This window comes from Rattus rattus, chromosome 16, assembly GCF_011064425.1.
Source record: "Rattus rattus isolate New Zealand chromosome 16, Rrattus_CSIRO_v1, whole genome shotgun sequence".
Taxonomy (NCBI): domain Eukaryota; kingdom Metazoa; phylum Chordata; class Mammalia; order Rodentia; family Muridae; genus Rattus; species Rattus rattus.
This window is the reverse complement of record NC_046169.1, coordinates 7,570,364-7,586,085: the sequence shown is the minus strand read 5'-3', so window position 1 is coordinate 7,586,085 and position 15,722 is coordinate 7,570,364. Positions and strand designations below refer to the sequence as shown.

The 15,722-nt window shown below is 44.6% G+C and overlaps 1 protein-coding gene across 1 annotated transcript in view; it reads left to right on the top strand.

Annotated features, from left to right (window-relative positions):
* Positions 1-10,965: 10,965 nt before the first annotated feature.
* The window catches only part of Cdk8 (cyclin dependent kinase 8), a 63,670-nt gene continuing 58,913 nt past the window's right edge, over positions 10,966-15,722 (top strand). Inside the window, 1 exon segment of the mRNA XM_032887271.1 lies at positions 10,966-11,187. Within this exon segment, the coding sequence (XP_032743162.1) occupies positions 11,060-11,187 (128 nt within the window). The 5' untranslated portion in view covers positions 10,966-11,059.

The window sequence follows — 15,722 nt, the reverse complement described above, 5'->3', positions numbered from 1 at the left end:
TGTTACTGCTATGGAACATGTTATGTGGAGTAACTGAAATCTGTCTTCCAAGCCATGGTCATTCAAGTTTGGCTCCAGGTTAAACCGTCTCTTACTCTCTCTGAGGCAAGAGCTGTTTTTTGCATTAATGGGTTTTAGTGGCCCCAAAGATGATCCAAGAGTCACTGGGTTGGTGCCAGGACGGGCCACTTATGCCAACTGTTAGGTGTTGATTCCTCAGGGGAATGCCGGTGAGTTGTTTCTGGGGCTTGGATCTACTTTGGTTTGCTTTATTGTGAGCTGGTTGCCAGGCCCCTCTTTGTTTGGTTACTTTATTATTCTCCCTGTTTGCTTAGGGAGCCCTTTGTTTAAAGGCATCTGTTTCATTTGGTTTCTGCCTGTGCCGAATTCAGTTTGTTTGCTTTCAGGACATTTTGGTTTGTTCGTTTGCTTTGTGCCTCTCTAATTCATGGAAGGAGGAAATGTTCAGAGAAAAGCTGCCATGTGTTACTCCAGCTGGTTTTATGTTTGATAGTTGTGTTAGTTTAACTTATATGTGTTTGGAAAATGGGGAAATCTAAAGATAACTTGGTTTTATGAATCTCTTCATTGAAACATTTAATCCAAAATAGGAGAGAGAGAGAGAGAGAGAGAGAGAGAGAGAGAGAACACACACACACACACACACACACACACACACACACACACCCTTAAAAATCCCAGACAAGAGAATTTAAAATGAACAGACAGCCTGCTTTGACATAAAAAAAACTTCCATAAAAAAGAAGTGATAAAATTGATGGTTAACAAAAAGTTGATGGGCTGACTATATTGAAATTAAAAGGAAAAGCTCAATAGGAAATTGGTAAGAAAATGTGATAGGTTATATCAGACGAAATTTTAAGAAATCGAACTCTTCTCAACTCTCTGTTTCCTCTCTTACCCCAACCCCCCCTCCCGAAACAGGGTTTCTCTGCATAGCCCTGGCTGTCCTGGAACTTACTCTGTAGACCAGGCTGTCCTCAAACTCAGAGATCCGCCTGCCTCTGCCTCCTGAGTGCTGTGATCAAAGGTGTGGGCCACTGCTGATGTCGTCACTGCTGCCAGGCTCAGTTCTCTATTTTCATTCATACTTTTCTAACCTTGATCTTATTCCTTCTTCATTTCCAAGCAGAACAAAATTCCATATGCAGAGAAAAGATGATCACAGTTGGTTTAAAGATAAAACTTAAAAACTTCACATGGCACATGGCTTTAATCTCACCACTAGGGAGGCGAAGTGGGAAAGATCTATAAGTTTGAAGCCTGCTCTGTCTATGGAGTGAGTTCCAGGATAGCCAGGGATACACAGAAAAACCCTGTCTCAAAAAAACAGAAACAAAAACAAAACCAAGAAAAAGAAAGAAGAAATAGAAGAGATTCCATACTATATTTAAAATAGGTATCCTTAAATTATTTAGAGAGTGTGTTGTCTGTGGGTATACATGTGCTCTGTGTGTGTGTGTGTGTGTGTCTGCTGGAGTTAAAGAGGGCATTGGATCCCCCAGAACTGAAGTTATAGATGGTTATGAGCCACCACATGGTGCTGACAATTGAACCCAGGTCCTTTTCTACAACAGCCTGTATTTTTAACCCTTGAGTTACCTCTTCAGCCCTAAAAACATTGTATTTAAAGGTAAGACTCTGCTAATTCATTCTCTCTCTCTCTCTCTCTCTCTCCCTCTCCCTTCCCCTCCCCTCCCCCTCCCCCTCTCTCCAGGGTCTCTTTATATAGTTCTAGCTGTCCTGCTCACTATGTAGACAGGCTGTCTTAGAACTCAGAGTTCACAGTACAGTACATCATGGTGGGTAAACCACAGCAGCAGGAATTTGAGGCAACTCGTACACAGCAGATTTCTGATTTTATTTAATCTAGAACCATGGCCCATGGGATTGGGGTGGGGTTTTGGAGACAGGTTTCTCTGTGAAGTCCTGGCTGTTCTGGAATTTAGAAGAGCTGCTGGCCTTGAACTCAGAAATCTGTCTGCCTCCCCCCCCCCCAAGTGTGGCATTAAAGGTGTGGGCCAGACAGCCTGTCATGGGGTGGGTCTTAATTGTAGCCTTTGATGGGTGACATCTTCCCTTCAGGCCTTCTTTCCAGTTTTTCCAATGAAGAGAGTTAGTCTGGTGGTTTGAATATCCTTGGCCCAGGGAGTGGCACTATTAGGAGGTGCAGCCTTGCTGACGTGTGTCACTGTGGGGGTGAGCTTTAAGACCCTCCTCCTAGCTACCCATGAGACAGTCTTCTGTTTGCCTTTGGAAAAGATGTAGACCTCTTAGCTCCTCCTATACCATGCCTGCCTGGACACTGCCATGCTTCTTGCCATGATGACAATGGACTGACCCTCTGAACCTGTAAGCCAGCCCCAACTAAATGTTGGCCTTTGTAAGAGTTGCTTTAGTCATGGTGTCTCTCTGGTTAATGGAACCCTAACTAAGACAGTGGGTTTCTCTTAAACAGTTACAGATGCTTTGTTCACCATCTTAAGCTCACAAGACGCTTTTTTTTTTTTTTTTTTTTTTTTTTTTTTTTTTTTTTGGTTCTTTTTTTGAGCTGGGAACCGAACCCAGGGCCTTGCGCTTCCTAGGCAAGCACTCTACCACTGAGCTAAATCCCCAACCCCACGTTTTCTTTTTCTTTCTTTCTTTTTTTGTTTCAGAGCTGGGGTCCGATCCCAGGGCCTTGTGCTTGCTAGGCAAGCGCTCTACCACTGAGTTAAATCCCCGACCCCTCGCGCATGTTTTCTAAGCAAGCTCCACCGTTTTCTTGTCTTTGTCTCCACTTGTTATCTCTTCTCTTCTCAAACCAGGTATAAGAACAGTAAGCATTAGACAGACGAAATGCTGGCCTGTCTGGATGTTTCCTCCAGGAAACAGATTAGTCTCTCGCCCGTGGCTTCAGCATCACTCGTGATCTGAGGACATGGGCAGACTGCTGCCAGGCTCTTAGGTAACACCTCTAGTCATCCCTATCCCAGTTCCTGATAGCCCTGTTCCCCCTGAAGCCTCAAAAGCTGGGTCTCATGTCCTCTTTCTCTCATCATTTCTCTCTTCCAAAGTTCCACCAAGATGACCCATTTCAATCTGATTACCAGATTCAAAGTCTTTTCTAGCCCAAAGAGTGCGGAACTCTTTCACATTCGTCCTGTAAACCAGCTGTAAAGGCCTAGGACCTCGCATGCAGTTTTATAATATCACCAACTCCATTTTACGTACCAACCTTCTGTAGTAGTTACTTAGCTTGTTGTACTCAAATATCCTGACGGTTTTCTTTTGATTCACAATTCCTGGGTACAGTCCAAGCATGGTGGGAAAGCTATGGTGGCATGTTGAAAGACCCTGTTATTAAAGTTGCAGTACCTCATGACCGGATGACTCTCGAAGCTTGGTGCAAAATGGAAAGCTCCCTTTCTTCTTGGGTCTTCCCCATCTCTGCCTGACTTTGTCTGGAGAGTGTCTGTAGTCCCTAAGCGATTTGCCACAAAATCCATCAAAGTCTTGGCCATCACCTCCTTCCTGCCCCAGCCTATGGGCAGTTGTAAGATGCCCCTGCAGGAGCTGTCAAAAAATGGCAGCACCATGACATCTCCTCAGCCTGCAGCTGTCACAGGAGCTGTCCAAAGACGGTCTCCCCTCCCACCTCAGCAGGAGCTGTCCACAGCTGCAACACCTTTCCTGTCTCAGCCTACTGCCTGAATCAGGAGCTGTCCAGGGTGCTGACGCCTTTCCTGCCTCAGCCTACAACCTTGGTGAAACGCCACTGCAGGAGCAACATCTCTCCAGCCTCCCCCAGCAGCTCCACTAAGATGGCGCTCAGAGAAAGCCAGCTGCGGCCAGGAAGAACTTCCCACCCTAACCCATAGACCTAATGCAGGGAAAGGGGGGTGAAAAAAGCAACCGATCTCTGAGCAGGAAAAAAAAATACCATTCCCAAGATTCCCACAAAACCACACCAATCCCTGAGCAGGAGAACCCACCAATCCCTGAGCAGGAGAACCCACCAATCCCTGAGCAGGAAAACCCACCAATCCCTGAGCAGGAAAACCCACCAATCCCTGAGCAGGAGAACCCACCAATCCCTGAGCAGGAAAACCCACAAATCCTTGAACAAGAAACCCCACCAATTCCTAAGTTTCCCAATCCTCTCCCTGGAAATGTATGCCCTGAAAAGCCTCCCTCCCCCAAATATATAAGCACTGCCCCTCTGTCCAGTTCCCTGCCACCTGTTCACTGGAGTAAGAGGCAGTCATCCCTGGACTCTTTCCACACCCTGGACCCTCCAGTAAATCTCTTCATGAGGCTTTCTGCCTGGTGTGACACTCTTGTTGGAAGAAGAAAAGAAGCAACAAAGAGAAGAAGCGAAGAGAAAGAGCAGGGCCGGGGCTCCCGAGCTCCTCGGCTCAGCTGGGGATACCTCCCCTGGGAGCTGCAACGTCTCTGCTGAGGAGGCAGCATATCAGAGCTGTGTGGTTCCTGAGCTCCCGTGTCTCAGATGCCCTTCCACTGGGACACGACATGTCTCACCTAAGAGCTGTATGGTTCCTGGGCTTCTGAGTCCTAGGACACCCTCCCACTTAAGCAGAAACACAAGAGTAACATGGGAAGTTGGTAGGAGGAACAGGAAGAAGGGAAATAAAGTAATTATATTATAATCTCAAAAAAGAAAAGAAGACCTACCCTGCAAAGTTGTTCACAAATTGCACACAATTTTTGTTTGTTTGATCAGCACTTGGCCACACCTACTGGACCTTCACGTAAGTCTGTTGGCTTACAGGCAATTACACTAGGTTCCTCCCAGGGACCTAACGATAGCTTATGTCATCACCTGCGCCATTACCTGCTGCCAGGTGTGGGCTGTGTATAAAAGGACTACTCGGGGTTGGGGATTTAGCTCAGCGGTAGAGCGCTTGCCTAGCAAGCACAAGGCCCTGGGTTCGGTCCCCAGCTCCAAAAAAAAAAAAAAAGAAAAGAAAAGAAAAGAAAAGAAAAGAAAAGGACTACTCATCACCCTGTTGGCTCTCTCTCTCCCTGCTCCCACATGTTCCTGGCTGGTCTCTCTCCCTGTTCACACATGTTCCTGGCTGGTCTCTCTCCCTGCTCCCACATGTTCCTGGCTGGTCTCTCTCCCTGTTCACACATGTTCCTGGCTGGTCTCTCTCCCTGTTCACACATGTTCCTGGCTGGTCTCTCTCCCTGTTCACACATGTTCCTGGCTGGTCTCTCTCCCTGTTCACACATGTTCCTGGCTGCTCTCTCTCTCTCTCTCTCTCTCTCTCTCTCTCTCTCTCTCTCTCTCTCTGTTCACACATGTTCCTGGCTGGTCTCTCTCTCCCCCTTCTGTCCTTCTCTGTCCTCATGGCCCTGCTCCCATCTGTCTGCCTCTACTCCTCCTCCAGGTCCTCACTCCCTTCCCTTCCCCCAAATAAACCTTCTTTATATCAGATTTGTTACATGGCATGATTTCTCAGGGGCATCTTGGCATGGGCCTGCCAGGTACACTTCATCCCCAGCTGTATTACATTTCATAAGAAGGTCCCCCAGCATGGAAACCCCGGGCATTCCTCTGCCTCTTCTCTATAAACTAGTGTGGCTTTGTTGGAGGAAGTGTGTCACTAGGAGGTGGGCTTTGAGGTAGCAGAAGCTCATTCTGGCCAATGTGTCAATCACTTCTTGCAGATCCGGATGTAGGACTCTCACCTACCTCTCCAGCACCATGTCTGCCTGCCGTTGTTGTAAAATTATAAAAAAGAAAACGCTGCCTTTTAACCCACTCTAGGTCTGGAACTGTAGCGCCCCAAGATATCTCCTAGATATCTTGCCAGAAGCACACATACCAACTCTGTGGTGGCCCAGACCAGCTGCCCCACACTCCCTTACACTTAAATCTGCACATGAATGAACACACAGCACAATAAACTTTGATCCAATTGATAAGACATAATTGCCCACCTTAACATACAAAGCCCTGTACACACCCATCCCTTAAGAACATTCATAACGCCCTGTAAAGATACAGCGTGGAATCCTAACGTCCTCTTCCATGCTGTCCCGTGGCTCCTCTCTGTCTCCACCCCTCTTCCGTTCCCATCTCCTCCTCTTCCCTCAAACTTTCCTCCCGCCCATCCTTCCTTCCTGTCCAATGACAGGTCTCCTTCTATCTTGTACCTGCCTCACCTGTGACATCATCCCGCAGCCTGCTATGATGACTAAACCTCTGTTAGCCAGCCCCAACTAAATGCTTTCCTTTATAAGAATTTCCATGGTCCTGTTGTCTCTTCCTAGCAATAGAAACCTTAACTAAGACAGTACCCCACATGTCTAAGCTCAGAATCTCTTGGCAACATTCCTACCAACCATGCTTTCTATTTCTTAAGTCTTTTCTTAAATGGAGGTCTTTATTTTATATAGTCATTTTTCATTCACTATTTCTTTTTTTAATTAATTAATTTATTTATTTAATGTATAGGAGTACACTGTAGCTGTCTTCAGACATACCAGATCCCATTACAGATGGTTGTGAGCCACCATGTGGTTGCTGGGATTTGAACTCAGGACCTCTGGCAGAGCAGTCGGAGATCTTAACCACTGAGCCATTTCTCCAGCCCCCTCATTATTTCTTAAAATACAAATTTCCTTGTTATAATTTTATAACCCGTGAGCCTGTCTTTTAAGAATATGTATTCATATATTTATTTCTCTGTGTGTGCATGTGTGTGTGTGTGTGTGTGTGCGCGCGCGCTTGCTTGTGTGTGTGCTTGTGCTCTTTTGAGTGTATGTATGTGCCGCTCCATATGTGTGGTGCTCACAATCCCAGAAGTGTGTCAGCTCCCCTGGAACTAGAGCTACAGAGATTTATGAGCCACCATCATACGGGTGCTAAGAGTCAAATCTGGGCCGTCTAGAAGAGCAGCCAGTGCTCTTAACCATAGAGCCATCGTAACCCTAAGCACCTGTGTTTCTTGCAATTGTAAAATTAGCAAGGATTAAAAAATTTAAAAAACAGTCATATTTTGCTGACAAAAAGTAAATGAGTGACGGGAGGTTTTGGTGTACACCTTTAATCCCAGCACCAGGGAGGCAGAGGCAGGCAAATCTCTGTGAGTTTGAGGCCAGACTGGTGTGCGGAGTGAGTTCCAGAACTGCCAAGACTAGCAGAGAAACCTTGTCAGAAAAAAAAAAGTTGTTCCTATTGGACTTCCCTCTTTTCTACTATAGAATAAGTAAGATTTGATTATGTAAATAACTTTTAAAAAGGTTTAAAAGTATTTAATTGTGCTTACAAAGTCTGTAGAATCCTGCTTTCTCAGAACTCAGACTTCATAATATTTTTGAACTTATAACAGCCTCCCCCAATTCCCATGTAATTTTGTTAAATTGGAATTTGAGTTTATATTATTGTCCAATTTCATTTGCAATGTGATTTTTTTCACCTACTTCCCTAAAGTTTGCTCCAGTACTAAGATAACTGAACAGATCAAATTGTTACCCACAAATAAAGGTTAGAATGATTTAGATATCAAGACAAATATTTCTTAAATGAGAACTAAACATTTTTTAAAAGATTTATTTATTGGGTTGGGGATTTAGCTCAGTGGTAGAGCGCTTGCCTAGCAAGCACAAGGCCCTGGGTTCGGTCCCCAGCTCCGAAAAAAGAAAAGAAAAAAAAAAAAAAAGATTTATTTATTATATATAAGTACAATGTAGTTATCTTCAGACACCAGAAGAGGGCGTCAGATCCCATTACAGATGGTTGTGAGCAACCATGTGGTTGCTGGGAATTGAACTCAGGACCTCTGGAAGAACAGTCAGTGCTCTTAACCACTGAGCCATCTCTCCAGCCCAAGAACTAACCATTTTTTATGAGGTTATAGTTATAAAACAAAATTGGTTTTAAAAGTCTACCAAAATTGAAAGATTTAAACATTTCTAAGCATTCAATGAAACAGTTTATAGAGTGAAAATCACTGTAAACACAAAGGGAAATATACGGTCCATTTAGTTTAAAATTACAAGTTTTGTCTGATGAATAGACCTGACTTCCTCTCTGTCACATTTACTTCCTTGGGTCATAATGCATTGTTGATTATTGGGTTTTTGCTTTTTTTTTTTTTTTTTTTTTCATTTTTATGTTTCTCAGTGCCCATAGAGGCCAGCAGGGAGTGCCGGATCCCCTGGATGTGGCGTACAAGCAGTTGTGAGACTTCATGTAGGTGCTTAGAATGAAACCTGGGTCCTCTGTAAAAGAGTAAATGCCCCTAAGCATTGAGACATCTTTCCTGTTCCAATCTGGATTATTTCAATTGTAGGTATAATATACCTATTATATTTCACATATTATATCAGATGTGGGGAGGTGGGAAGAGGGGAAAAAAATCAAACTTGGATCATTATAAAAGATGTGTTTTGATTTGACCCAGGTGTTTTGTTTTTGTTTTTCCGTAACGGCTTTACCTGCTACTTCTCTTCCCTGAACCCTGCCTGGCTTTCTTGCCTCCTCATTCTCATCAGATGTTAAGGATGATGAACATTCCACGTAGTTGACCTCCACATATGCGAAGATGTGGTGCTTGACCAACAGGGGGAGCTTAAACCGAAGTTTCCAGAAAAAAAACAAAACAAAACAAAACAAAAACAAAACAAACAAAAAAACCCCTGCACCTCAAAACATTTTCGAGGAGTGATTAAAACTTCCGCAACCAGGGAGAGGTAGGACGTGCTTATCTTGGGAGTTTTTAGCCGCCTAAAAGGCTATTTATTGCTCATCTCTGTGACTGGCATTGGCTGGTTTTGTGTGTCGACTTGACCCACATTAGAGAAAGGAGCCTCAGTTGAGGAAATAACCTCCATGACATCCAGCTGTAAGGATTTTCTCAATTGGTAACCAGTAGGGGAGGGCCCCGCCCACTGTGGGTGGTGCCATCCCTGGGCTGATGTCCTGGGTTCTATAAGAAGGCAGGCTGAGCAAGCCACAGGAAGCAAGCCAGTGGCCCCCTCCATGGCCTCTGCATCAGTTCCTGCCTCCAGGTTCCTGCCCTGCTTCAGTTCCTGTCCCAACTTCCTTTGGTGATGAACAGTGATGTGGAGGTATAAGCGGAATAAATCCTTTCCTCCCCAACTTGTTTTTTTCGGTCATGGTGTTTTGCTCTAGCAATAGAAACCCAAACTAAAACAGTGACCTAACAGCTTCATATTTGTTAAATCTTCCAGGGACATATAAACAGACCATTAACTCTCACTAACCGAAAACCTCTAGAGCAGACACATTCTCGCTTTCCTATCAGCAGCTTACCTGACATTTCTGCCAGTTTATCTGCCTGTGTGCATGTGTGTATAAGCGTTCTTGTATAAGCACCTATGTGTGCCTATGTGCCTATAAGCATATGTATACGCCTGTGTCTGGAGCCGAGAGGTTGATGTCTGTCGTGGAACCGTGAGAGCAGACCATTTCAGTAAAGCTAGCTGGTCATCCTGCTACAGAGGTCCTATCCTGCCTTTTCTGCCTTCCTTGCATTAGTATGACAAGCACACACATAAACATGTATGGCTTAAAAACTTTTCTTTCTTTTTTTTTTTTTTTTAAACAGGTGTCTTGGCTTCTTGACAGCAGACTGTTACCTGTAAGTTAATATAAATCTTTTCTTCCCCAAGTTGTATGTAGACATGGTGTTTTATCATAGCAACAGAAATCGTATTACGACACGTGGCAAGCATTTTATCAATCTAGCCATCTCCCCAGGTCCCTTCACTAAGTTTTTTCCTCCTGGTATAACGATGTCATTAAACTGTTACCACGTTGGAATTTGTGGTAACTTAAATCTGTGTCTCTGAGCCATGATCCCTCATATTTGTCTCTAGAATAAACTATTACGTTCTTTGAGTGATAACTATTTTTCTGTTCGTAGAGTTCAGTATTAACTGAAGTGAAAACGGCTTTATCTGGCTGGAAGTATGACGATATGCTTACCTAGCACGTAGCCCGAGAATTTCATGAAAGATGCAGTCAGATGAAAGAAGAGAAACCTTAAATAGAATTACGTGGTTTATTGTAGCATTTAGAGACAGGTAGAGGCTATAAGAGGGAAAACCTGGACTCTTGGGGCTGGAAGGGAGCAGCAATTGCCCTTTAAATCCTGGAGTTCAGAAGTGACTCCAATACAAAATAACTCCTTCACTAACGGGTGTCTTTTGCTAAGTTTATATTGGATTGTACAGATGCGGCTTTGGGAAAAATAATCTCCATGCAGCAGAAACTCGTTGCGTGATGGACTACCAATCCCATCATGCAACGTTCTGAATTCGCCGCGTCGTGGTAAAGTCGGCTACAGCAGCCACCCGTGCACAAGAGCCTTGGCGTTTTGGCTGCACTGCCGACTGGGTTGGTCCACGTGGTAAGTCTGTCAGCATCTCCGCACCGCCGCTGAGCGAGGCCCTTTCGCCTGCTGGCGTCAGAAGAGGCGGCTGCCACCTCCTAAGCCGCTCACAGGTGGGGCGGAGGCAGCGCGAGGCTTTGCGACGTTTTTACGACAGCGGCTGCCGTCTTCCGCGTTCGCCCTCCCTCCCTCCTCCTCCTCCTCCTCCTCCTTCTTCTCCTCCTCTCTCGGAGGAGCTACCGGCTGTTGTGTGGCGTCGCTGGTCTATTGGGGCGGATGGCTGCCTGAGTGTTCGTGAGAGCGTGTGGAAGAAGGTGAGGCGCGGACGCGCGTGGGCGAGGAGCAGAGTCAGCCGTGGCCGCCCCGCGCCGCACCCGCAGCAGCACGCGCGGCCAACCGCGCGCGAGCCGGCGCCCCGGGAGCGCGGGGACAAGGGCGGACGCCGCTCCCCGCCCCCAGCGCGTCCCTCGGCTGTCGCGCGCCCGCGGGACCGCCCGGCGCTTCCCTGGATGTCCCCGGCGCCCGCGCGGGGCCTCCTGCCGTCGCCGCGTGAGGCGGGCTGGTGCTGCGGCCGGCGGGTGTAGCTCGGGGGCTGCGGCTGCCGCGCCGCCGGGTCCCCACCGCGGCCCTCGGGCCCCCGCCCCAGCACCCCGGCCTTGGAGGCTGTGACAATGGACTATGACTTTAAAGTGAAGCTGAGCAGCGAGCGGGAGCGGGTCGAGGACCTGTTTGAATACGAGGGCTGCAAAGTTGGTCGAGGCACTTACGGGCATGTCTACAAGGCGAAGAGGAAAGATGGGTGAGTGTGGATGTCGCCGCGGGTGTCCTCGAGGCTGGGAGGCAGGTGCCTGGCCCGGGTGCCAGGGTCCCCACTTCCTCCAAGACTGCCTCTGTCCTGGCCAGCCTGATTTGGGGAGGAAGTGGTGTCCCAGGAATCCAGACTCATAAGGAACCCTTCATGCAAGAGGGAGAAGGACCTTCTGTCTCATGGGCAGTGTACCTTTTTTTGGGGGGGGGGATTTCAGTCCAGTGCAGTTTCCTTTTTAAAAGAAGATGGTTATAAAATGCCATTTTAAATATATCTGTTTTCCTTTGGTGGATTTATCCGGTAACCTTTTGGGGACTAACTCATCTGGGTCTGTATGATATCTATCCCGTCAGTCTGGAAGAGAAGCTCTGATCTTTTCCCCTTAATCAGTTGTGATCAGTTGATGACCAAATTTGGCTTTGATTGGGAGAAAGAAGAAGGCAGCGAGTAAATGTGGTTCTGGAGAGTTCCTGGGAGGATCATCTGTAATATAAATGTAGCAGTTGCTATTCAGGTATCATTAGCTGTGAGGTTTTTTTTTATATAGAACAATGGGTATTTGGTGCAGAGTGGATGGTGTGTGTGGTGGGGAGCAAGTGAAGGATAGAGTCTATGTTGTGCAAGCTCTTAAAGCAGAATGTATCAGCTGTCAGTGAACTTTAACCTTTTTGCTTTAAATATTCTCTTCTAGAAACAAAAATTAAACCTTTGGCTGGGGATTTCTCTTAATTGAGTAAAGCGAATGGGCTCCTTTCCCTTTCGTCAGTAGATGACTGCATTGTAATATTGCCAGAAGGGAAAGTACTTCTTAGTTTGGGAGAAAATATTTAATAATTTCCCGTTTCCTCCTTGTACAAATAGATATTATCTCTGCCTTTAGCACTGGGAAATTATTGGGAGGATTATCATAGCTTATTATATAATTTTTTGGATTTATTAGAAACAGCTTTCTTTGAGTATCTTATTTGGCTAGTTGCTATTTCACCGCTTGGGAAAATGGCTTTTTTCATGTTCACAGGAGTGCATATTCAGAATTGCATGAGCACCGTAAATGAAAAGGCTAAAGCTGGAGTAAGTCCTTCTTGAGGGAGCTTATTTATACATACTTTCCGAGTCTGGATAGTGGAAAAGGAAGTGTCTGTTTATTAAACACTTCTCTTCGCTTTACTGGAATAGCTTCCTGGTTTATCATGTATTTCAGTGCTTTTGTGCAACAGTGGAACCAGCAGCTCTGGACAGAAAGGAGGGGATGGGCAATCTGGCGTTCTGGGTGCCCTGTAGGTTTAAAACCTTTTTCGCAGAATGTATAAAGCAGGGACATCCAGAGCCCTCATTAATTCTTGTCTAACTAGATTTGTTTTATCAATATTAATGAATTATATTTAAAGAAATTATCCAAATCAATTTACTGCATAATAACTTTTAGAAGGGCTAAAGCATCCTCCATCCCTTAGTACTATGTAGTTTGGGGCATGGTAATAAAATCTTCACTCCCATGACATTTGATATTATAGTACATTTGACCAGTCTGTCATTTGTTTTAAAAAAAAATGTGAGTGGTTTCTATATTTTATTCTTATAAAAACAGCCAATTCTAGTTTCATAAATTATCAGTTTAAGCTAATAAACTATCCAAATGTGTTTGAGTGTGGTCTATTTTTTTTTTCAAGTATATAACGCGTATAGAGGGAGATGCTTTAAACACCTTTTACATCTTGATGATCAGGTTTTCATTTAGGCTATTGCGAATAATTTCAGAAGAAACTATATAGCTTCAAATAGCTGCTGTTAGTGTGTATTTCTTAGTCATCTGTGGCAATTGCAAATGAGTATTTGCATTTTGGGGGGATTGTTTTTTAAGCTGTAATCCTTTGGGTTTGTTTTCCAGCAACCTTTAATGATTCTGTTTGTTGTGATGAACCAAATTCTTTTTTGTAGCGCATCAAATGTCAAGAGAGTTTTCGAATTGGGATAGTTTTGGTTTCCGCAGGGAATACTCCATTTGGCTTGTTTATATGGCCAGGCTACTAATGTGCTACATTGTATTTATGACATACTTCAGTGAAGCACAACTTTATGCATTCTTGGACTTGGTGTAATGCCATTTGTGGCTGTTTGAATCTTCTATAGTAAGATGATCAAGTCACTTGCTTCTGGTATTGATTTACTTTCAAATTAAATGGTATATTCTGCCACTGAGATGTCCCAGTCCTCAAGGAACTTGGGCAGGAATAACACTTTAAAGAGAATCTGGAACCCTGCAATAAAGTTAAATAATGGGGATGCCTTTGCTTGGACATATTTGGTTGTTAAAACGAATACATGAAAATGTTTCTTTCAGCTGTCCAGTAAACAGAATATGGGGTAAAGAATTTAGACTAGAGGAATTAGCTTGTTGAATTATTCAAGCTTAGGAAATAGCTTAATGATTGTGGCATCATGAGTTAGTAATACCACCCTTCTTGTATATTACATGGCCAGATTAAAAAATTCGCATCATAAGGAGTAAAGGGAGTAAGGAAGTACTTCGTTTTAAAGCATGACTATACAAGATAAAGGGCCTTTTAAAATCATGCTTATTTCAGGTTTTGAGAGAGTTAAAATAAGTGCACACTATATATCTTGAAATTAATTCTTCTGGTGTGTGTGTGTGTGTGTGTGTGTGTGTGTGTGTGTGTGTGTGTGTGTGTGTGGTTTTTCAAGACAGGGTCTCACTACGTTGCCCTGGAACTCTGTAGACCAGGCAGGCCTCAAACTCAGAGCCCACCTGCCTCTGCTTCCCAACCGATAGGATTAAAGGTGTGTGCCACCACTGCTGCCTCTAATTCATTCTTTTTTCTTTTCTTTTCTTTTTTTCCAGAGCTGGGGACTGAACCCAGGGCCTTGCGCTTGCTAGGCAAGCGCTCTACCACTGAGCTAAATCCCCAACCTCTAATTCGTTCTTAAATGTGCCATAAATAGATAGTGTCCTTTATTTCTGAACACCAAAAGAGTACACCATAGGGGGCAGAGGGCGTGGGGAGGGGTTGGGAAAGAAAGGATGAGCATGTGGCTGCTTCTTAAGCCAATTGTATTTCCTTTTAAAAAACAGAGGCAACCAAATATAAGTCTGAAAGAATGGAAAACTTAAGCAAAACTTGTTCTCAATATAGTCACTGGGCGTTTGTACAATTAAAACGTTAATTTGTTTAGCTGAATGTTTTGCTGGCTAAGTCAGGAAAATCAACAGTTTAGGCTATCCTGGACTACCTAGCAGACCCCTGAGGTAGGTGTGTGTGTGTGTGTGTGTGTGTGTATGTGTGTGTGTGTGTGTGTGTGTGTGTGTGTGTAAATTAGAAAAATCAACTTAGAATAAGAGTTTTTTGGAAAACACCCATGAAATTTTTTTGTCTTATTTTTAGTTTTGTTTTTGTTTTTTTTGACACAGAGTCTGACTGCAGCTTTGACTGTAGACCATAGCCTTGAACTCATCTGCCTGCCTCTGCTTCTTGTGCTGGGGACTTGGGACACTATGCCTGGTGCCACAAAAGTATTCCTAATCCTTTATAGCCTTATTCAGTAAGCCAAAGAATATAGAAACGAGAGAGAAGCAGGGGGAGAGAGAAAAGAAAAAGGAAACTTTGAGAAGATTCAGAAATTAACTTATAAAGGTAATGACAGCAGCTAAATTGTTAAGAGAATTAAGCCCTAGCTAGGTCCTGACTGAAGCACTCTAGATCAGTTTCCTAAGAACAACCCTATTATGTTCCATTCACATATGAGAAAACCACGCCATTGAAAGCTAAGCAGGTTTGTCCTGTGAGTACATGGCTAAGCATAGCCGTTAGGACCTGAGGATATCCTTGCCATATGTGTACTCTGGAGCCTATGTCTGGCTTGCTTTGTAGATCAGGCTATCCTGGAACTCATGGAGGTCCTCCTACCTCAGTCTCTGAGTGCTGAAATTAAAGGCATGGGCTACTGTGTCCGGCTGTGATGGAGCACATGCCTTTAACCACTGTGCTTCATAAAATGAATGTGAAGGCTCCAAGACAACATTCCATCTGCCATTGACCCCTTGGATACCATTGGATTTGCTGACTCATTTGACCCAAGCTGACCTGGAACTTACTGTAGCTCAGGCTGGTCTCCAAATTAAGCAATCTTCCTACTTCAGTCTCTTGTGCCTTTTTTAAATTTATTTTATGTGTATGAGTGTGCACCACATATGTGATTATGTGATTGCTTGAAGTTATGGATGGTTGTGAGCCATAATGTGGGAATCTAGCCCAGGTCCTCTGTAAGCCGGCTTCAACTGAGCCATCTCTTCATGCGTTAACCCTGGTTCTCATTGGGCAACTCCCAAAGACACCACAGTTCCTCATTGGCCACCTTAGCTTTGGGCTAGTATCTGCCCTACAGTGTCTGCTGTTGGGGAGCCAGCATGAGGGACTCTTGATTCAGTTTTTATTGCAGTTTTGATTCTTTGGATAGCTTGGATGTGCAATAATGAGTACTCCTTATAACCTTTTAAAAATGTGGTAGGA